We start from the raw sequence: 23,866 nt of genomic DNA, 5'->3' as shown, positions 1-23,866 counted from the left end.
GTTTTTCTCCGGTACCGGGAACTGAACTCACGACCTTGCGCTTGCCAGGCAGGCGCTTTTGCCGCTGAGCTAAATCCCCAGCCCCATATATGTCTATATTGAATGAGAAAATAATTTCAGGACACATACTCTAAGTCTCTAAGTTAGCCTGGTTGATATATAATATTTAAAACTTCAGAAACCAAACGAATACATTGCTTTAGGATTATATAAAATATCCAGATTGCTTCATGATATGGTCTTTCTCTTTTTAAAATCCGGGGCCTCATGTGTGGTAAGCATGCCTCTACTGATGTGAGAGAAATGTAACTCCTGACCTGTTAGAAGTCAAATGTGAGTGTCAAGGAGTGAAGTGAACCAAAGGAAAAAGTTAGGAGAGCTTTATTGGGAATACTAAGAATAGCTCCTGGATGTCCAGGAGGGGTCCTGAATGGGGTGGCTACTGAGGCCATTTCTCAGGGTAATTTATACACCAAAATTAAAATGGGGTACAGTGTGACTGCAGTCAACACATAGGATTACAAGTGTTATTCAGCTCACATTGATCCAATAGGGAAATGAGGCACGTGGCAAGAGTACAAGGAAAGAACAAAGGCATTTTTGGGAAGGGAGGGGAGTGTGGGTCTGAATGTTTCGATCATCCACCTATGCACCTGATGCCTCTCTGGGTCCACTGGACAAGGTGGTGCTAATTACAGTACAATCTCAAGTTGCTGTTTACCTCGAAGAAGGCATGCAGATCTGGTCACTGCATCTCCATCTTGTACCTCCAGCCGTAAGCTTGATGTCTTTAGTTTTTGTGACTTCCTTGAGGGCCTAGCCCCTCTCTGGCTGTATATTAATTTCTATCTAACTGAGCTGCCTATAATACTGTCACAGAGCTATATTTGCAGCCCCTAGTTCCAAGTTCTTGGTCAAGTTTGTCTCTTGCCACTGTTTGCCTCATACTCTTTTATCTGGTCATACTGAACTGATTTCAGTTCCACAAACCTGCTTTGTTCTCTAAACTGATGGGCCTTTGCACATGCTACATTCTCAGCTGGAAGTGCTACCTCAACTGCCCCGTCTAGTCAGGGACCTCATTTTTGTATGTATGCTCTTCCCTTGGTATTAGTTTAGAACTCATTTCTTCTGCACCTAATTTTCTGATCCCATAAATCTGGATTAGATGCTCCTCCTATACAGTGATGGCAAAGCTTTTAGTTTTCAATGATTCAAACAACTTGCTGCAGAATGTGTGCTGTCGGTTTGCCACCACCATGACCTACACGCTTTCATAGCATCTTCACTTTTGGTAGCACACTGCTGATTAAAAATATTAAGTGATCAAAAATTAACATTTAGAAGGCATATGTATAAACATCATATGGTCTCACTAGTGTGAGAAACTGAACAAGAAAAGAGGATCCAAAACGTACAATAGATATTGTGAACTGGGAAAAAATGTTAGAAAGAAAATACAAACTGCGATGGGGGAAAGGGGAAGGAAAAAAGTGAAAAAAAAATATATATGCAGAAGATAGTTAAGATAGTTATATAAGCCAGGCGTGGTGTAACACACCTGTAATCCCAGCACTCAGGAGGCTGAGGCAGCAGGATTGCTACAAGTTAGAGGCCAGCCTGGGCTACAGTGAGTTGGAGGCCAGACAGAACTGCACAGTGAGACCCTGTCTCAAAAAGACAAACAAAAAACAAAAAACAAAAAACAAAAAGCAAAACAACTAGCTTCTCTTAGTTCCTTGAAAAGAATGTTTTCTGCTGATATTGTTTAGACAAGATATCATGCCTGTATCTTGTACTCTGATGAACTACTATGAAGACCACAATATGCAATGGATCCACTATTGTAACTGTCCTAACCTGTTGTGAAACTCAGTTTTATTATCTTTTTTCTCTTTAAAATAAAAATAATAAAATTTAGAATGATGTAGAAGATAATGACAAATGTAAAGTTTTATAGTATGCAGCTGTTATAGGCAATTATTATAGCCCTATGCTTGTTTATAGCTTTAAATGAAGTCAAAAGGGACTGAAAATAAATGACCTAAGAATTTCACTTAAGGAGCAGGCCACAGACTACCAAAATTATAAAAAGAAAGCAGGAGTGCAGAACTGCTAATGAGAGAAGTTGAAATTAAATAAAACAGAAAAAGATTTGATAAATAAAATCAAGAGTTCTTTTCTGAAGGAAGATAAAACAAAAAGTTTTTAAAATCCTAAAATAAAGAATCTCTTGCACGTCAAATAGACAAGGGGGTTGGGCATAGGCAACCTTGTAGATGGGAAAGAAAATGTAATCAGGGCTGGAGATACGGCTCAGCAGCATAGCACCTACCTGGCAAGCACAAAGTCCTGAGTTTGATTCCTGGCACAAAAAAAAAAAAAAAAAAAAAAAAGAATCATAGGTACATAGGGTGACTATAAGTAACCCTGTGCTGCACATTTCAAAATGTTAGAAGAAAGGATTTTAAACATTTTCATAATAAATGCTGTGGATCTGAATATGTATAAGCAGATTTAAACATTATGTAATGTGTACATGTATCAAAGCATCACATGGTAGCCCATTACTACCTGTAATTTTAATGTTTTAGTGTGCCAGTTAAAATACGCTAAAGATAAAAAATTGACTTGAGAAGGTGGGAAAGATTTGAATAGACCAACTAGAGAAGGAAAATAATAAAAAGATAAAACATTTTTGTTGGGAAGATGCAGCACAGCAAAAATGCTGCGAATATTCATTTATTACAGATGTTTACTGAGTACCTGGTGTGGCTACATGTGGTTGTAAGCACTCAGGAAAAAGATATTAATGATGAAATAAAGAAAGATCCCACCCTTGTGTTGCTCATATTTCAGCAGAGAAGGCAGCTTGTAAACACAAAAGTAACTTATGTAGTATATTAGGTGATTAAGGATATACTAGTAAAAGCAACATAGAGCTTATAAAGTTAGACCAATGGAATAGAATAATATAGAAACAGAAGGTGGCTCTTGTAGTAAATACTACATAATAAAATCAGCAATTCAGGTCAGTGGGAAAGGTTTTCTTCATGAAAACACGCTTTGAAGCAACACCCACTTTTAGTGGTAAAAAAATTTAGATTTCTAACTCATACTACCTTAGATATAATCCCAAACATAAAAATTAGAACTACAAAAGTAATTTAAATATATGAAGTTCTTTTTAATAGTTAGAAAGACCTTTGAAGTTATGGCATTACATCAGAAGTCACAAATAAAAATGTTAACAAATCTGACTACATAAAAATACAAATTCTATACACCAAAGATATAAGAAAGTACAGAGAAAATATTTGGACTACAAGTCAGAGATCTATGATCACTATCATTGTTGATAAAAGGCATGCCATATATTCTGTAAAATTTCTAAACACTATAGACAATCTGCAGGACAGTACAGACAATAAACATATAACACGCAACTAGAAAAGATGTGTGTAATAAAGTGAGAATCACAGAATCTTCTTCAGGGTAACTGGTAAACATTCAACAGATTATGTGAGCGATTTTGAACTACTTGGGGGAAGGGAAGCATCATGGCCGACTAGACATGGGCAGAACTCACAAGCTGCTCCAGGACACTCATCCAAACCAAGGGATGTGCGGCTGCATAAGGCCACAGGAGAACCATAGGAAACTGCTGGGTTGCAACTTCAGCAAGCAAGTGACCAGGTCAAAAGCAGAAATATTGGTATGTAAGAAAATAAGTGAAGTAATGAAGCAACAGAAGTAATGCACACAGCACTGAATGAATGGCTCGGAGGGGAGGGGAACTAAGTGGAAACCTCATCATATGCTTATGACTTCTAACTTTGCTACTGGACAGATAAACAGCCTGAAAAGCTAGCTGACCTGAGTTCAGCCAGGTGCCCGGTGACAGGAATGATAAATTACCAACATTCTCTATAGACTTGGTGCCAAGATTAGGAATGATTGTAAATAACTCCCTTTGCCTCGGTAGGTAGCCTGGGAAGATAGATACTCCCACATTTTTTGTGTCCAGGACACAATAGTCACTTTCTTCTTCTTTTTTTTTTTTTTGTACCAGGAGTCGAACTCATGACCTCAGGCTTGCCAGGCAAGTGCTTAAGCTGCTAAGCTATATTCTTGGCAATAGCCACTTTCTTAAAGGATGCAATAGGCAATTTCCCCTAGGAGTCAGCTTGGGCTGAGGAGGATGATGACAATGACATAGAAAAGCTAAAATTGTGAGGAAGAGAGAAATGTTCCCGTGGCTGGGCTCCAGGAGATGGGACTCCCGGCTAGGAAAGTCTCCGCACGGTAGCTGCATGGTGAGACATACGCAGCAGTGAGCACATTCAGCCAATCAGAGGGAACACCAAGAAAAAAAGAACAAAAGAAAGAAAAGAAACAAAGAACTGCAATTTGAATGTTGTGACAGGAAGCGTATAGCTGTATGAGTCTTCTAGAGGTGCACGGGAGGGTAGTTCTGAGTCTGGGAATGCTGCTACAGAGACAGCAGAAGGCTGAGTGCTGACAACTATTCCTCCTCACACACCTGGGACCCAAGTACCTCTTCGCTGCTCAGAGACATTCAGAGTAAATACGGTTGCGTAGACACTGGCCAGCCCCGCCCTCAAGAGCGCGGTCTGGAGGGGCCCATGGTCCATGGGCTGGTAATTCAGTCCTGCCTACAAACTACATGCGTCAGAGACATGGTAGACACCCTAAATTATTTCTGTGCCCTCATTCCCAGGTACAGAAAATACTGAAGATATTTAGTGTGAAACAGTCCCACCACTGGCAAGCTTACCCTAGCATTCATCTATAACCGCGGAGGGGTTGAGCACAGCCTCCAGGTTGCCCTGTACAATTTCTCCTACTTGGGCAGAGGCTAAGAAAAAGAACTCTGGAATAAAAAATATTTTCACAGCCCTCCTTATCAGGTGGTGACCAGCAGTAGAAGTCCAGGGGAAATAATTGTGTCCACTATAAATACCCCCAGAAAGAGGAATATTGAACTTGGTCTTTTGTGTGTGCATGTGTGCATGTGTGCATGTGCATGTGTGTGTGCACGTGTGTGTGTGTATGAGTGTTAGTTACTGCTTTTGCTTCTATAGCTTTTACTTTGTTTTGTCGTATTTTCCCACATCAAAGGATGTTTCATAGAATTTTCTAACTTTTTATATTAGTTCACTAATATTAGAATTATTCACTAATTATATTAGTCTCTGTATATCTTCTCTCATTTTCCATTTATATTCATTTCCCTTCATTTTTCTTTCCTTTTTCTTCACACCCTCTCACATTTCTTCTCCATGCACCTTTTTTTCTGATGAGAACCAATTACTAGAAAGACTTTTACACAGTAGTGGTGGAGATAGGGGTAGAGATATCCACCCCAACTGATCCGCAAACTTTAACACAAAACAAAAATCATGAAAAAACAATGGAACAGGATACCTCCAAAAATTCATAACTCCCTCAAAACTGATCCTGCAGATATTGGAATGGATGAAATTTCAGACAAAGATTTAAAAAACTGCTAGTTAAAATGATCAAAGAGATAAAAATATAAAAAAGAAGCTCAATTGCTTATTAGGGATTGAACCCAGGGCCTTCATACTACATTATATCCTCAGCCTTTCTTTTTATTTCAAGACAGGTGGCTAGTTGTCCAGGTTGAGCTTTAACTTGTAATCCTCCAGCCTAACCTCCCAGATGATGGGATTACAGGTACATGCTACCTCACCCAACTTAGCTGAATGAATTGTAAAATGACCAATTATCAAAGAAGATAGAAATAAGCAGCTGAATGAACCAAGGAAAACAATGATGAATGTAAAAGAACATTTCAGTAAAGAGAGGTTCCAAAAAAAGAACAAAACAGAAACTCTGGAAATGAAAACCTCATTTAGTCAAAACAAAACAAAACAAAACAAAAACAAAAACAACTCAGTTGAAAGTTTCACCAGTAGGGCTGACGAAACAGAAGAAAGAATATCAGGGCTTGCAGACAGGTGGATGTACTAGAACATTCAGAGAATGATAAAGGAAAAGAGTAAATGTCAATGAACAGAATAGTCAAGGGGTCTTGGACAACAATGAAAGACCAAATTTAAGAATCATTGGCCTTAAGGAGGGTGAAGAAATACAGGCTAATGGCATAGGAAAACTATTTCATGGAATTACATCAGAAAATTTCCCAACATCTGGGGAATGGGATAGATATCCAGGTACTAGAGGCATTTAGAACAACAAGTAAACATGACCAGAAAATAACCCTTCATGATATGTCATAATCAATTGCCAAAAATTCAGAATAAAGAATATGAAAAATGCCACATCATTTATAATAGCAAATCTATCAGAATAACAGCAAATTTCTCAAATGAAATTCTATAGGCCTGTAGGGGTTGGAAAGATGTATTTTAAGCCCTGAAATAAAATAATCTGCCAATTTAGATCAGTAGAAACTATAAGCCTATCCTTAAGATTTAAAGGAGAAATAAGACCTTCCAAAATAAGCACAAACTGAAGAAATTCATAACCACCAAGTCAGCACTGCAGAAGATACTTAAAGGGATCCTAAACACAGAAGACAAATATACCCATGAATGCACAGGGAAGAATAAATCTCATTAGAAGCACAGATGTATGAAAATCAGGAATAAGCCAAACATTAGAAAAACAACAAAATGATGGGAAATAGCGCATACCTTTCCGTAATAACAGTTAACATAAGTGGTCTTAATTCTTCAATTAAATGACACAGACTGAAAGATTGGATCAGAAAACAAGACCCAACTTATACTGCCTGCTAGAAACACATCTTACCTGTAAAGACATACACAGATTGAAAGTAAAAGGATGGAAAATGGTACTCTAAACAACTGGAGCTCTAAAGAAAACAAAGATTTTTAGTTAGAAGAGACAAAGAAGATCACTACCTATTGATAAAGAGAATAATTCACCAAGAGAAAACAATTATAAATATATATTCACTGAACATTGGCACATGCAGTTTCATGAAACACACTGCTTGACATAAAGGAACAGATAGACCTCAATATAATCACTGTGAGTGCCCTCCAAATCAACAAAGAAACATAAACTAACTTAACAAACATCTAGAGTGCCCCTTTCAAACAACAGCAGAATACACATTTTTTCAGCAGCTCACAGAGCCTTCTCCAAAATATACCACATATTAGGCCATAAAGTAATTCTTAAAAAATACAAAAAATTTAAATAATCTCATGCATCCTATCAGATCATAGTGGAGAAACTAGAAATCAACAGCACAAGAAACCACAGAAACTACACAAACACTTTTGATTGATCAGTAGCTCGTTAAAGAACCAGGGAAGGAAAATTAGAAAATTAATAGAACCAACAATAATGGAAACACAACACACCAGAATGTGTAGGGGAACAATGCAATAATTCTTAAAGTTTGTGGCTATGAGTGCCTACATTAGAAAAGTGGAGTGATTCTAAATAACATAATGATGCATTGCTAGAACCTAGAAAAACAAGAACAAAGAAAGCCAGAACCAGTAGTAGGAAAGAAATAATGAAGATCAGAATAGAAGTTAATGAGCAGGGCATGGTGTTGCACACCTGCACTCAGGAGGCTGAGGCAGGAGGATCCCAGCAAGATCAAGGCCAGCTTGGGCTACAAAGTGGGCTCAAGGTCAGCCAGAACTGCATAGCAAAGACCCTGTCTCAAAAAGACACACAAAAAAAGAAATTACAAAGCACCAGTGAATCAAAGATTTAGTTCTTTAAAAGGTACACAACACCGACAGACCCTTAGTCAAACTCATCAACGGAGAAAAGATCCAAATTAACAAAATTAAACATGAAAAGGCAAAATTACACCTAGTGTTCCAATCAACTAATGTTCCAATAAACTGGAACCCCTTGCAGGATGCATTGTAAGTAGTCAGTGCTTAATGAGTGTTTTCTGTTTATTTAAGTGCTTACTGTACACTGTACTTTGGCTAAAGCAGCAGATATAACAAAGTCACAGAGAAGTTGCGTTGTGGTAGGAGATCCAGCTAATAAATGAGTGCACTCGTCATTTTTTAGGTGGTAAGTGATGTGAACAAAATGAAGTGTAAGGTACAGAACAGGAAATCTCTTCTCTTGAGGAAGGTCTAGCAAGTAGATAGCATTGTGTTTGCAGTTTCTGTCCATCTAGGGAGGAGTTTGAAAATAACCAGCTCTCCCTCCACCCTTACACAGTCAGCTGGAGCACTGGATCATTGCTCTCCCTTGCTGTACCCCAAGTTGCTGGAAGGGACTTGTCCTCGAGTACTACTCTATGGTTCAGTTCCCCTAGTCATGCCGTCATCCAGAACCATGTCAATAAGCTGGTGAATCAGAGCATTGCCCAGCCTTCCTGTGTCTCTTATAAGTATGTTGGCATGAATGGTATTCTTACTGAGGCAAATCGGAGCATTTTGTATGAAGAACATGAAGGTATGGTCGCAGAGTCCTGCACATGTAGGTGAGAACAAAGATACAGCCCACTCGGGTTTTCCAAGAAATCGGAAAAGGGTTTAAGAGAAATAAATATCCATGTTAAAGCTGAAAATAAAAAGGTTAGTTCAGGGGCAGAAAAGATCTCTCTGATAAGATGATATTTGGACTTCAACCTAAATTAAGTACAAAAGTCATGCTGCTATGAAGGTGAATAACATTCTTAGCATATGAAGCACCAGATAGATTTTACTGAGTGAGACAGGAAGCCAAATGAGGGTTTCAAGTAGAGGAATAATATGTTTATATATATATATTTTTTTTAATTTATTTATTTTAAGACGGTCACTCTATCTCTTGGGTGGACTGTAATGTAGTGGGGGATGCAGTTGCTGGACTGGTAACACAGACCCCATAAAAGCGACTGCCTTTGAGGGCTAGAGAGGCGAGAGGATGTCACACTTCAGATACACTTTTAGGTAGAACCAACACAGTTCACCAATAGATTGGCTGTAGGGTGTGAAGGAGGAGGATTCAAGGATGAGGTCAAAGTTTGTGGTCTGAAAGACAGAAGAAAAAAATTGCTATCTGCTAGATAAAGACAGGGGAAGAAGCAGATAGAGGTAAAAGTGAAAGAGTCAAGCATGCAATTTGGGGTGTGTTGAGATGCCCCCTGCTTATGCAAAGTAAGGTACCAGGGAAGCAGCTGGAAATGGAGTAGGGAGTTCAGCTGAGGGGGTCATAGCTGCAGAGCAAGGAGTGAACATAAGCAGAGCTCAGGTTTCCAAAAACTGAACTCTGAGATGCTTTGTGATTTAGGAATCATGGTGACCATGATGGAAAAGAGGCTCAAGAGAAACAGCTATTGAAGTTGGAGGAAGTCCGGAAAGGATGTTTCCCCAGAAACAACAGACTGTTTTGGAAATATAAAACCAAGAATAACTACTATTAATTGAAGGCTTGCCACCTGCTAAACATTTTTCTAAGCATCTTGCATACTGTCTCTCAACTAATCCACAAAGCCGTCTTACAGTATCGATTAGAAAACTGAGGCAGAGAGATTAAATGACTTGTTTTGGTACTTGAATATAGTTCAGTCTAGATCTACCACACTTTGGGCAGGGGATGTAGCTCAGCAGCATAAGTGCCTGCCTGGCAAGCACAAGGTCCTGCGTTCAATTCCTGGTACAAAAAAAAAAAAAAAAGAAACCATAAACCTACTACACTTTTAAAATTTTTGTCAGTACGTAATGTTTTCACTCCTTGTGTGGAGCTGGTACACGTATAGAACACATCTTAATTCCTTTTCTCATACCCTTCCCCTCCCCTCCCCACTTCATCTCCTGATTCTTCTCCCATTTGAGAAAGATCTATCTCCCTACTTCCTATTATCTATCTTTTATTTTGCTCTTTATCCCATATAAGAGAAACCATGTGATATTTAAGCTTGTGTATCTGATTTATTTCACTTGACAGTGTGGTCTCAAGGTGCGTCCATTTTCCTACAAATAAATCTACTACACTTTAAAGGTTGCACTATGTCCCTTCAAAAGATATGTTAAAGTTCTGGTCTCCAGGAACACTTCAGAGGATGAACTTGTTTGAAAAGAGGGTCATTACACATGTAGTTAATAAAAATGAAGCCTAGTAGAGCAGGGTTGGCCCCTAACCTAACCCAGTATGACTGGTGTCCTTATGACAGATGACCAAGTGGGTACAGAGGCCCATAAGGAGAAGGGCATAGGACAAGACAGAGTGAAATGAGGCAGCTGCAAGACAGGGAAGGGCAAGGACTGGCAGCAAGCCACCAGGAAGGAGGAAGAGGCGAAGGAAGATTCTCCTCCACATTCCAGAGGAAATGTGGCCCCGTCAGCACCTCATGGTCTCCAGACCTGTGAAGCAACACGTTCCTGTTGTCTTATGCCACCCAGTTTGTGGCACTTTGTTATGAAAGCCATAGGAAACTAAGCTAACAATACAGCACCTCCCCCACTGACAGTGCATGTGGGAATTGCTTAGTCAGTACCTTCTGACTGACCAAAAGGAAATGGGGGTGGGGGTTGGGGATGGGGATGGATTAGGTTGAGTGTGTCATTCTGCTGTGTGAGATCACAGTTGATGTCAGATGTATTTAAAGTCTATATATTTTTAGATGGTAAAAAGTATATCATTAGCCATCAAAGGCACCGTATGTTGGAGCAGTTAAAATTGCTACACCTTTATAATGAAATCTAGAATAATTTTAGCAGAATTGAGAAAGCTCACCTATATAAACATCATGAATAATGCTGTCATTTGATAATGCTGAGAGATTTCCATGTCCTGCAGATGTTTGTAGAACTCCAATAGTTGTGAAATTTTGATAAGAGTAGTACACCTTATGTTTGTCCCATAGGATTAATTCTGGCATTCCTGACAATAGAAAACGTGGAACTAAGAAACTGTCAATGGGGACATCTAATATGAAGTCTTGAGGTACCCACTTCATTGAGTCTTCATTATATATCACCATGTAGATCTTTTTGGTGTCAGTACATGTGATGCAATAATTTAACAACACAGCCAGTTCCAGAGGGTGTCCTGTGTAGTCAATATTGTGTATGGTCAAAGTACCAGTTGGCGGAAGATTTAGAAGTTTTTTCAGCTCTGTAGTAGTTATCATTTTGACAAATTTATCTTCAGTATATCCAAAGTAAATTTCATTTTTTGTCCAGACTGCAATGTTGCTTATTAGTTTTATATTCTGTGAAAAATAAGGAAAACAAGGGGTAAAACCTTCAACCACAATGTCCAGCATAAAACTTTAAAAATATAATCCACTACAGAGAAAGAACCAAAAAGAGAGGTATAGAGCTCAGACTTGTCATAAAGCAAGAGTCTGAGGAATGACTATACAGATTAAGAGATAAAATATTGGCAAAACTCTTAAACTACGACTCATGTTCTCTTTCTAATTATTATGTTCCTAGCATGGCTCAGCTCAGTCAGGCCCAAATCTGGGCCCCAAGTCTTTGTGTTTCTGGGTTTGTCTGCACACCCACAACCAACAGTATGAGAAAAGTCCATAAAAATGGTGGGCGGAGGGAGTTTATTCACAGTTTTACCAAATTAAGGAGGCAGCTAGTGTGGCTCCCATTCCAATGCACAGAAGCACTCCTTATAGACAGGTGGAACAAAAGGCAGGAAACACCCATAAACAGGTGAGGGCCGGAAATGGAGAATCCTCCTTAGCAACAGGCCTGAGGCTTGTTGCTTTATCCTCTGAGCATGAAGAAGCTGGAGAAGCAGACTATCTCTTAAAAAAAAAAAAAAAAAAATTCTAATTTTGTTTTTTTTAACCTGGAATCAAGCTCAGGAGCTCGCACTTGCCAGGCAGGTGCTGTGCTGCTGAGCTATATCACTGGCCTCAAAACTCTAATTTGTAAAGATCCAATTCACCTGCTCGGATACAGCTATACTTTCCCTTTTTAGAATAGCTGCTATCCTAGATCTGATGATAGTGACTTTCTGGCATTGAGTTTTGCTATGTCTTGTCATTTTAAAGAATCCCCTGGCTTTAATATTTCTCATCTATTTAAATCCATTAAAACACATTTTATATTCTGTCAGTGCCAAAACCTAATGTCATGCAGGGATGATTCTGATCTTCGTTATTTCTGATGACTTCTCTGACACTTTTTTTTCTTTATGGGTTTGGCCATGTTTGAATGTGAGCTTGGATTCGTCACAAGATGAATTTTGGACCTTCTTCAAAGCCTGACTTGAGGGTTTATTCTTCCACAAAAAGGATTTGTGTTTGCTTTTGCTTGGTGTTTGTCTTAATGGTTTTGTTGATTCATATAAGCTCTGTAAATTTGGGTTCCAAAGCGAATGTGAAGTGGCTTCTGTTCATACATTCCAAAGACAGGCTTTTCCCCCCTTCTGAAGTGAAAGCAGACATAGACTTCACTGTGTTGGGAACACTTTGAAGGTCCTTGCTTCATGCAGAAAGTTATTATGAAATTCCCTACTTTGCTCGGGCCTAAGACTCTGTCTCCTGGTACCTGAGTTCTGATTATCTGGGCTGGACATAGAATGGAAGACATAAAGATAGACAGAAAGGAGACTAGGGGAATTATAATTTTAATATTGTACTTTTAAGTAAAACCACAGCTTCAGGACACAAAGTTTCCCAAGTTTGTAATGTCGTTTTCCCTTCCAGAAAACTTACTTCCCTTCCAGTATCCTAAGGGTTTTAAAGATAGGACAAGTCTCTAAATTTGGTTCCTGCTTTTCACCTGCAAACTGAGCCTGAACTTTTCCTCTGACAGAGTTCTCTCCTTGAGGAAGCAGCACTATTAGGTAGGAAAAATATCTCTAAACTTCAAATGGTTTGCATTCTACTATAGCTCACCAACTGGGTAAACAGTAGAAATACAGATCACCCCTTTTGAGGTTGCCCTCAACACCACATAAAATCCCCAACCCCGGACCAGAATATGTCTCACTGTCCTCTGCGAGTGCACTTCTGTCTGCCGAGTAAACCTTTCCGTGCCACTCGATATTTCCTGAGATTATTTTCTGTGCTGGCGGTCAGTGAACCTACAGCTATGCCATGGGTGGGCGTGAGTCGATGTCTCCATTTCCTCTGTGGAGGGACCTCCGTGGGCCCTGTATGATGACAGGCTCAGCCCCAAGAGCACCTGACACTGTGGAGTTTGCTTCTTCTGATTAGTGCTAGGAGCCCTCTTTTTCCTCCCAGGATTTCTCTTACTTCTCTATTAGTCCGACAACGTAATTTAAAAAATACTCAAAATTGTTGTGCAGTATTTTAAGTGTTTGGCAGTGTTTTGTCCTAAATGGGAGATTTGGACCATTTTGGAGAGCATACAGAGGGGTTTTTATAGCCTTATATAAAATAACTATGCAAAATGCTTCATAGTCTAGTCTGCGATATATCCCTAAATACACAGCATGAGTATATGGAATCTTTCACTTACCTTGACTATGTATTTGATCCAACACCATCTTCTTGATGTAATGCCAATAATTTCACCCTCTGGAAGATGATTTGTTCTTCCTAGTTTTGTCAGTTTTTTGATATCTTTTAGGTAAAGAACACCATTTATTAGAAAATATATATTGTCATGCAACAGGAGCACAGCAGACACACTGTGCCTTGCAGCGTCGCTCAGGATGTTCGGAGGCACCCTGACTCTGGACCAAGTGCAGAATGAATCGTTTGTCTGAAAGGTCTCCATGTCCGCCACCACCACAGCTAAAGAAGGGAAACAGGCATCCCAGGACAGCATTAACTGACTACCAGCTGGTGAAGAGATCGGTAAAAACCCAGGAACCTCAGGTTGGAGGTAAACAGGAAAAGTCAGTAAGAAAGTAAAATCTGAAATGAAGCAATCTTGAAAAATCACTTGGCTTCCTTTGATATTCTTTATCACATCATCTCTGGTCATTGGAAGAGTAACACGCCAGGTCCTAAGAAGAGACAACAAAGAATAAAATACTCTCTCTCTCCTTGATCCATCTTTCAAAGCTTATTATCTTTCAGAAAAACTTATTTTTATCAACATAGGTCTGAATAAAACAAATAAAATAATACCCAGTGTTCTTTTCCTATATCAACTGAACATACAGAATTCCCCACGATACCACAGGTGATGGCTGGGAGAGAGAAAGTACGGGACTGTAAAAAGACTGGGGATCATGAGCATTTGGAGCACTTCTTCACGTAACTTACTAATGCCTCTGGGGCCTGTTAGCCCCCCCACCCCCACACACACATAAAAAACATTTCCATGTGATGATAGAATGTTCTTATGCTGTGAGTGATTGATTTATGGCTGAGACAGGTAACACTCAGTTCATAATGGACAGCTTGGGTTCCACAGTAACTTGGTGGTCCAAGGTCAAGAATTGGGTCTCTACAGAGACTCACTACTCCAAATTTCACAAGGCTTGCACTGTGGTACGCCTATAGGGGCTGCAAAAGTCTGCAAACAGCATCCCTACCTGCCACTATCAGACCTGCTGGATCATGCGGCCTGAGTGGCAAGGCAGCTTGCATAGCAGCCTGGACCCACAGAAGAGCCTTCTCTTGTCCTGGGCTCCACACAAAACTAGCAGTTTTTCAGGTCACCTGACAAATGGCCTTAAGGTATACATCCAGAATCCAAAGAGTCGCATTAGGCATTGTGCCTCAATTTGAATGTGAGAAGGATCAGATGCAACTTAATCTTTCTCTTAGAAGTCATATTTTAACATGGTCCATACCACTGGCCCCTTGGAAAGTTCACTAAGTTAGATGGTCCCTGAATTTTAGGTGGATTTGTTTCACATTTTTTAGTATACTTTTTGTTTCACATTTTTAATATACTTTTTAAATATACTTTTAATATAAGTACATTTTTAATATACTTTTTGTTTCACATTTTAAAATATACTTTTAAAATATTTTTTAATATAATATATATTTTACCAATAAGACTAGGGTTGCTGCTACTTCTTGTCCACTAGGTGCAATCAGAATGTCCTCAGATATAGTGAATCAGTGTAATATCTTGCAGAAATGAAAGGTAATCAAGATCCCTGAGAACTCAATTATGACATAGGGCTGAAAGGTTGGTATATGGCTGAAATAGGACTATATAGGTATATTGCTGGCTTTACATCATAGAAGCAAACTGCTTCTGTTAGGTGTTATGGACAGAGGTGGAAGAAAGACTTTAGCCAGAGCTGCATACCATGGAGGGATATGTTAAGTTGCTCATGTGATAATATATCTTATATAGCAGCTACAACTGGAGTCATCATTTGGTAAAGCCAATGACATTCCACTATCATTCTTTAAAATTCACCTGTCTTCTGCACAGGTAAAAAAAAAAAGTAAGTTGAATGGACATGTATTGGGAATCACCTTCCATCCCTACATCTTCTAAGACTTTGATGGGGACACTAGTCTTTGAAATATCTCCAGAAATGCAATATTGCTTTTGATTTACTATTTTCCTCATTAGAAGCAGTTCTAACGTCTTCCATGTGACCCTCATTTCACATGTCAGGGAACCAGTAGGAGGATTCCATGAGTTGCTAAGTATCACTCCAATTATTCATCCTGAAACTAAAGAAAGAACCACAGGATGGGTTCAGAAACCCACTGGTCTCACTGTGAGATGGAACCTAGGTTAAAATCCTAGTGATCATCTAACATCCATGTATCAGTCAGGGTTTACTAGAGGAACAGATATAATACAAGATAAACAAATGTACAAGGAATTACAAGTTTGGCTTACAATGGTCAGCTACAGAGTTGGATGAGGAAGCGTGCAGAGAGTGCAGGCACGCAGAGGGTGTCTGTACGCTGGAGACTGAAGAGCCCAGCCCCAGGCTTTGAGCTCGCTGCAGTGTCCCTGCAAGTCCGTATTAACTGCTGTTATGGCTTATATCTAGATGTTACCCCCAAGCCTCATGGCTCATAGGTAGGGCTTTTGGGAGCAATCATGGATGTGTGATACTGGATAAGTCTGCTGATTGGTTTAACATAGTTCTGGGTGTGGATGACAGATTTACTGAAGAAGGAAGACACACCCTGGATGTTGGTGGCACAACCAATGGGCTTGTAGCCTGGACGGAATAAAAAGGGAAAAAGAAGAAAGTCTCACAGCTTCCTACCTGCCATGCAATGAGCTGTTTCTCCTCTCCTCTGCTGCGCTGCTCTGCCTTGGAAACAGCTGACTTTGGACTAAAACCTCTACAAACTATGAGCTAAAATAAACCTCTCCTCCTTCAACTCATTGGTGTTGGGTATTTTGTCCCAGCAACAAGAAAGTAACTAAGACAACTGAAATGTCATTTAAGAAAACAATTGCATCCTTTTTAGTTGTAAGCACCTTGCCCCAGGCCTACATGCTCAATAGGTTAAGAAGGTCTATTTGCACCTCATGGTAATTTACCAATTTTAACAGTATCACTGTTACTTCTCAGGTAAAATTGTGTGTGTGTGTGTGTGTGTGTGTGTGTGTGTGTGTGTGTGTGTATTGCAGCATCCATTACCGGAGTGGCTCACTGTCATGAGCCAGCAGAAAACCTTTGGAGATATTGCCAGGATTTGCCACCACACTGAATGACGCTTTCGGATTGAGATTTAAGTTTTACAACAAGGTGTGAAACTATGCTAGAAGTGGCTAGCATTTTCTGAGTTGGTAATTTTTTGTATCATAAAAGAAGTTCCTTGGAAATTACAGAAAAGACATGTTCAATAAAATTCCACTAGAGTTCTATAACCTATTTTAACATTCTGATTTTTTAAATGTTAAAGCTGAATTTTATATGTAAACTTTTGAAATCAAGTACCAGTTTATCAGCTTGTCATCTGGAACATAAATTTTCCTTCTAATTGTTGTATATATGATAGGCTTCTGTCCCACAATGGCGAAATGGTTGGTTAGTACTCTGGAATGCTGTAAAAATAAAATGAAATTTCTCTTGTTATTCTTTTCAAAGTCAAAAGTATTCAGAAATTAGATCATTAAGACACTGTTTACATTTACAAATTTGCCATACTTTTAAGATTTAGTCATTTTAAAACTATCTAACCTCCTCCTCATTAGAACTTTGTGAATTATAAGTAAGTCACAGTTTCCAATGTGTCAAAACACCATGTGTGATCAGAATCCTATATGAACTGCAACTATGGGGATATTTAAATACACAACCCTAAGTTTTAATCTCAATAAAATACCTACTAAAGTTTGTAAAGACAATCTATTGGAATTGTTTCTATAGAATCCTTGTCTTCAAAAGAAGATATATTTTTCAAGGGAATTTTCATGTGCTACCTGGAGGAGCGAAGAAAAAAGTTTCTTAGAATTCAGATGTGAGAAACTCATCATAAGGACCCAGTTGACCTTTCCTGTGGACACAGTCTGGCCTATTGCAACTTCCAGAGAAGAAGTCAACAACAGCTGAGGTGTCGTGTAGAGAAATACTTTCCTGGGTACACTTTGCAAATAATGAGAAACAGGTGAGTTTTCATTAACCTAACTTCTTGCCCCCTTGCATAAGTTGAATAAAAGTGAGGTGAGCCACATGCTCAGGGCTCTTTGTTCAGTAGAGGTAGGAGCCCCAGGCCCCTCTTTCAAAACTATCTCTGTGTCTTGTCTTTTAATTTCCATTAGCCCCCTCCAGTTAGGCATTCCTATTAAGTTGGTTTCCTGCATTCAGATATTTCCTCTTCTTCTTGGGACATCAGTAAAAGTTGAATAGACCTGGATTTTTCCTACAAAGGTATATGTTATGGCTTATATCTAGATGTCCCCCCAATGCCTCATGGGCTAATAGGTGGGGCTTTTTGGAGGTGACTACATCATGGGTGTGTGATACTGGTTCGGGGGTATGTGATACTGAATTAGTCCACTAATGAGTTGATAACTGGATGAGATGTTGGGGAGTGAAGCCTGGTGGAAAGAGTGGGTCACTGTGGGCATGGCCTGAAAGGATATATATACCTCCTACCTTGATGGCTTCTCCTGCCTGCCTTCCATACCATGCCACCCTACCTTGGAGCTTGCCGACTACGGACTGGAACCTCTACAGACTATGAGGCAAGATAAAACTTTCTTCCTTTAAGTTGTGAATGTTGGGTATTGTGTCTCAGCAATAAGAAAGTAACTAAGATTGTATTTTTGAATAGAGGCAATTGTTTTATAATAGGGAATGCTTTGAATAAACACTCAGATAATAAGAGACAGTCTAGAATTCCATATCTTCCTTCTGTCTGAGTTTTCCAACATTGCTCTTGTTTAATTCCAGAGCAATATGTATGTCAACTACCCACAGAGAAGACTCTTAGAGTACAGGGATGCATGGCGAAAAGGGTATAGTTCTGGGGGATGTGGGACTGCCTAATAGGAGACCCTAACCTATTTAGAGTAAGGAACACTGGTCAGGAAAGCCTCCCTAAGGGATATATATTTAATGAAATACAGGTTTGCCTAATTCTTAATAAATTATAGATACTGTAATATTGTTTCTGAAAACTATATTCACTTTTTAGACTTTTAAGTACAAATCGCTTTCCTGTAAGTATAAAGGCCCTCTTAATATAGCAGAGAATAAGATAAAAATAAAATGTAACAAATTATAGAAAAAAGTTTTTTAAAGAGTTAAGATAATCATGTAAGCAAGCTTCAAAGCACACTTTTTCCATTAAGAAGGTGATTCATGGTCATCAAAGATAATTTTAAAAATATAGAAAATATGGAAGAACCGATAATGATGGCTGACTGAGGGGCAACAGGTAGGCGAGTGTCTCTGAATCTGCACTGAAGACAAGCAGTTACCCCAAGGCAGTGAAATATCAAGTCTGAGATGGGAGGATAAATAAAAGGATAATCCAACCGGACCAATGCCCAGTGAATAGAGGATGCGTGAAGGGAAACGACCACTCCTGCATCACTGTGTCCCACGCCCCACCCCAGACCGACCCTACTCACGATTGGGAAATGACTGAGGGCGGGAGCATGCCAGCCCTTCAGTGGGGGCCTGGGAGGGTGAATATAGACTCACAGTCACACTATCGCTCCACTGGGTGCAGTGATACAAGACATTTCTAACCTGAGAACTCAACGAAACTGAAAACAAAATTGGATGGCATTTAATTGCCACACACCAGGCACCCACCTCCAGGACTGGCTGGTGGGGCTCCAGGACCGGTAGGGCGCTCTCCCGTGCAAACAGGACACCAGGGAAAGAAATTTTCCCCACTAGTACCGATGATGATGATGATGAGGCACCTAGTCCTCTCACATACGGGGGGAGTGCTGTACGTGGAACACTTACACACTAACCTCAACTGTTGGTGGGCTGCCTCCAGAGCAGGGCAGCATGGCATCAACCAGAACTCTTAGCTGAGAATGGCAAAAGGAAGGGGATATCAGTTTTGCAACAATTACATGGAGCAGAAATGGACAGACATCTGCAGTCAGAGAGGCAAGAATGGCACATGGGCCAGTGGCAAGGACAACCTGTGGAGGGAAGACAGAGACATCCATGATATTTACCACACCTCCAACTTGACTGAGACAGGGTCTTGCCAACCTGTCCTAGCAGAACTCAAACTTTTGATCCTCCCGCTTTAGGCTCCCTCGCTGCCAGAACCTACGCTCCCTTTTTAATTTAGCCAGTGCTTTGGCAGCACATTTCACACCTCCCTGGCCTCATAGTGTCTTTCATCAACCGTAGTGCCCTGAGTCTCTTTTTGTCAGGAGTGGCATGTTTATCACTGAGTCTTGAGCTGCTTGTGGAAACTGGCTATGTACTCTATATGTATACGATCTGGAAGTGCAGGGGAGGTAGGTGTCTTACTTTCTTATTGCTGGGACAAAATGCCTGACACTCACAAGTTAAAGGAGAAAAGGTTTATTTTAGCTTACAGTCTATAGAGGTTTCAGTCTGTAGTTGGTTGGCTCCAGAGCAGGGCAGCATGGCAGAAGGGCATGGCAGAGGAGAAATCGCTCATGGCAAGGCAAGCAGGAAGCGGCCAGCAGTGGGCCTTCCTTTCCCTCTTTATTCTGTTCAGGCTAATAGCCCATTTGCTGGTGCCACCCACATCCATGGTGGGCCTTCCCACTATCCACACCAAGAAATATGCTAAATCAATCAGTGGACTAATTCAGTTACCATGCACTCATAATCCAGTATCACACAGATATGATCCAGCCACTTCCTAAAACACCACCTATGACCCAATGAGGCTTTGAGCGAGGCATCTAGACATAAACCATTACAGGGGGTTAACAAGCTAGGGAAATCTTTGACCAGTGAGGACTGGAAGCCTTTCTGTTCTCTGTGAAGCTAACTCTGCCACACATTTCCTTTGCAGGAAAACTTAAAGACATATTCTGGCTGGCTCCTCAGTGAGATTCAGCTTCAGTAGTTTATAGTAGTGATAGTTTTAAAACTAGATTTCCAGGGAGTAGGGGGTACAGTTCAGTGGAGAGCACTTACCTACAATGGGCAAGGCCCTGGGTTCAATCCCCAGTGCCACAAAAAGAAAAAGACAACAACCAGATAAATTAGATTTCCTTCCTTCCTTGTTACATTTTCCACAGAGACTAATTAAACACATCTCGCGCCAGTCAAGATGAAAAAATAAAACAAAAACAAAAATTCAATTTTATGGTATTTACAAGTCACACATTACAAGTGAATATAGAGAAAACTGAAGTGGAAGCAGAAAAAATGTAAACACATACAAACATTCACCAAAAAAAATCTTACTTCACTGTACAGAGAGAGGAGGTTAATGGGAGGAGAGATAAGAATGGGTTGAGATTCAAAGATAGAAACAAACATGAGAATGAGTTAAAGACAAGGGATTACTTTGTGGTTAAAGTCAGACATGGCTAAAGAAAAGAATGAAGAGTGATGAATCCGGGACTGAACTTGGAGTCCAGTGTCTGGCGCGCACACTCATGCGCATGCGCGCGCGCGTGTGTAAACAGACGATTTTTACATTTTACCATAGCTATTGATTGATCAAAACAGCAGGATCAAAATACCCCTTTCAAAATGCGCGTGTGAAAAAAGTCCTCCTTTGGTCTTGACAAGCATCTTGGAAGCACTTGGACACCGAGACAAGAAGGGGGAATGGGCAGTGGTTGTGGAAGGAATACGTGCACACCGCAGGCAGGAAGTGTGTACCGGGAGGGAGCAGGGTCCAGCTGCTAGAGGAAGATGGAGAGAACTGAGGCCAGGGAAGAGCGGCAAAGACAGGTACCGAGGGTTTTGCACACCGTGTTAGAGACCAAGAATTAACACTGCTTGTAATGGAGAGCCTTGGAAAGGTTCTAAAGAAATGACATAATCACAGATAAACATGGAGATGGGGAAAACAGCCAGCTATTAGGAAGGCATGCTAAATAATGTTAAAATGTGTATATTTTCACATAAAAAGATTGGAAATGAATTATTATCATTAATTTATTTTATTTCCTTTAAAGTTGATTGTCAAATAAAACAACTGACTGCTTGTCATTCTGATTTCTCCATGCACATCTTGTGCCTTTGATTACTACAAGCCAGGAAAACACGCTGTGAAAAAATCAGACAGATCTTGATGTATTAAGGTAGCAAGAGTCCCATGAGAAACCAATCCCTAACTGCTCATTTTGTTACCAGCCACTTAGCTGCACACATTCAGGTTTGTTCACTCCTGACTAAATCAAGTGAAGCCATTTATTTTGGTTTAAAAAAAAGAGGGGAAAGAATTTATTCAAAGCTAGCTCTAAGGATATGGGGGAGTCTTATTACCCAAATCACTATCTCACCATGTACAGGCGTGTTAGGGTCTTTTATAGCAAGGAACAAAGAGAAAGAGGTTAATGCAACAATAGATGTGTCCAGGCTTGTTTTATCCCTTTTTGGACCACCATCTCCCTCCCTTTATTTCCCTGTCTGAGGAAATAAAACTGGATTTTGCCAACACCTGCATATTAACTAGGCTGACAGGGGTCATGGTGGCTATGCCTGAGGAATTCTGGAGAAGCCATTTCTAAGGAAACAAAATGCATCTTTCAAAGTTCAATTGTGCCATGGCAGTTGCAATTTTTTACTTTTCATCAGTATTCTTAATTGTAATGGAAGGCAGAACTTACATTTTGAAAGAGGTAAACTTGTGACAGATAAAAGAAAGTACTTATTTATTTACTGTTATCTCTTTAGGAAATTCATTCCTCTTCAAGTGTTAAAGTGTGCAATAGGGATTAGACAGATTTTCAAAGCATAGCTTCAACATAGATGCTCAAGAAATGCCTTTAAAGCACCTTAATGGGTGCTTTGAGATTTATAGAGAAATAATTTATAGAGAATAATTTGAGAAATAATGAGATTTATAGAAAATATGAAGAATGGTCAATAAGAATTCTACAGGAAAGTTTGCAACTGTAGAGATGGAGTACAAATTCAAAATCTGCTAAAATGGCTAACTTGAATTCAAGTGGATAATATAAATGTATTTATTTAGCTCTGAGCAGCTTCAAATCCTATCAACTAATCATACTCTATTCCCAGTCCTTAAAATAGAAAGGAAGCCTATTATTTCGTTATAACAATGATGTCTCTGCCTACTGGTGAGGGTGTCTCTGCCTTCCACAGCAGCTCCTCAGAATCTGCGTATTCTGGATCATACACCCATATCGACACGACCTATAAAAGAAAGTGTACAGTGTTTGCACTTCTTTATATTTCCTACAAATTTCATTTTTAGTTATGGTAAAACAATCACAAAATGTTTTAATTTATTGAAAAAAATTTTGACCATTCCATTAAAAAAATCAAAAGCAGTATTTATAAGTTTTAATAATTAAAATAGCCCAAGACTTATGAAGGGTTAAAAAACCCCTCTAAACCCTTAAGTAACTAATGTTAAAATTTCACGTAAATGCCTTTATGTCTTTCTTTAGGCCCATAAATAGGCACAGCACCTCCCTCCACACAGACACACTTTTTACAAAAAAGTTGTGCACATGTCATTTGTAACTTATTTTTGTCACTTGACACAACATGGTCATTTTAGTAGGTATGGGTCTGTTTTCTTTCTTTGTCTTTTCTTAAATAGATAATTTATTTGTATATTTAAAACAAATTATAAAACAAATTATATTTACTCCTAGCACTTGAGAGGCTGAGGCAGAGGATTGCTGTAAGTTCAAGACCAGCCTGGGCTACAAAGTGAATTCAAGGCCAGCCTAAACTGCATAGTGAAACCCTGTCTCAAAAAGAAAAAAAAAAAAAGACAAAGAAAAGACAACAAAAACACCAACCAAACAAAAAAGTTGTACTAAAAATACAGCAAAATTGTCTTTCCTACCCTGTACTCCATTACTGGTTCCACAAATCTACCTGTACTCCACACGTGCTAGTTACAAAGTTCTAGTTTATCTTTCTGTGCAATACAATCATAAAGATGACACTCAAATGCTAGCATTATAAACACACTTTTCTGCACCTAAAGTTCTTTACTTATATCTTAGAGATCTTTATATATTCTCACTAATTTCTCAGTTGCAGATTATTCCAAATTATGAAGGAATCTTAATTTATTTAACCAGCACTTATTTCCAAGTCTTAATTTTAAAGGATTTCTTTCATGTTTTCTTTTGTTGTTACTGGATTCACTGCTTTTAGATACTCAACCCGTTTCAAATTTATTCTGGTATATTCTGTGAGGTATGATTCTAATCATTTTTAAAATCATAGGGATACTGTTATCATGAGGGGGAATATATATATGTGGAATATATAATATATATAATATATGGATTATATAATACATATGGAATGTAGATAATATATGTGGAATATATATTATATATGGAATATATATAATATACATGGAATG

At 39.3% G+C, this 23,866-nt stretch overlaps 1 protein-coding gene across 6 annotated transcripts in view; it reads right to left on the bottom strand.

Annotated features, from left to right (window-relative positions):
* Window positions 1-23,866, bottom strand: part of LOC102005994 (chromosome unknown open reading frame, human C1orf101) — a 144,560-nt gene that overhangs the window by 94,307 nt on the left and 26,387 nt on the right. For 5 of the 6 annotated variants that reach the window (XM_013520373.1, XM_013520364.1, XM_013520368.1 and 2 more), the window contains exons 7-11: window positions 22,594-22,671; window positions 19,314-19,373; window positions 16,819-16,925; window positions 13,452-13,944; window positions 10,738-11,215 (exon numbers count right to left, since the gene is read on the bottom strand). In XM_013520373.1, coding sequence (XP_013375827.1) covers window positions 10,738-11,215; window positions 13,452-13,944; window positions 16,819-16,925; window positions 19,314-19,373; window positions 22,594-22,671 — 1,216 coding nt within the window. The remainder of the gene's footprint in view (window positions 1-10,737; window positions 11,216-13,451; window positions 13,945-16,818; window positions 16,926-19,313; window positions 19,374-22,593; window positions 22,672-23,866) is intronic. The other variant, XM_005374775.1, reaches the window with a different exon arrangement.

The sequence above is a fragment of the Chinchilla lanigera genome, unplaced genomic scaffold (assembly GCF_000276665.1).
Source record: "Chinchilla lanigera isolate Chin_1 unplaced genomic scaffold, ChiLan1.0 scaffold00005, whole genome shotgun sequence".
Classification (NCBI taxonomy): domain Eukaryota; kingdom Metazoa; phylum Chordata; class Mammalia; order Rodentia; family Chinchillidae; genus Chinchilla; species Chinchilla lanigera.
The sequence above is the reverse complement of the archived record's forward strand: the minus strand, read 5'-3'. Positions and strand labels throughout refer to the sequence as shown.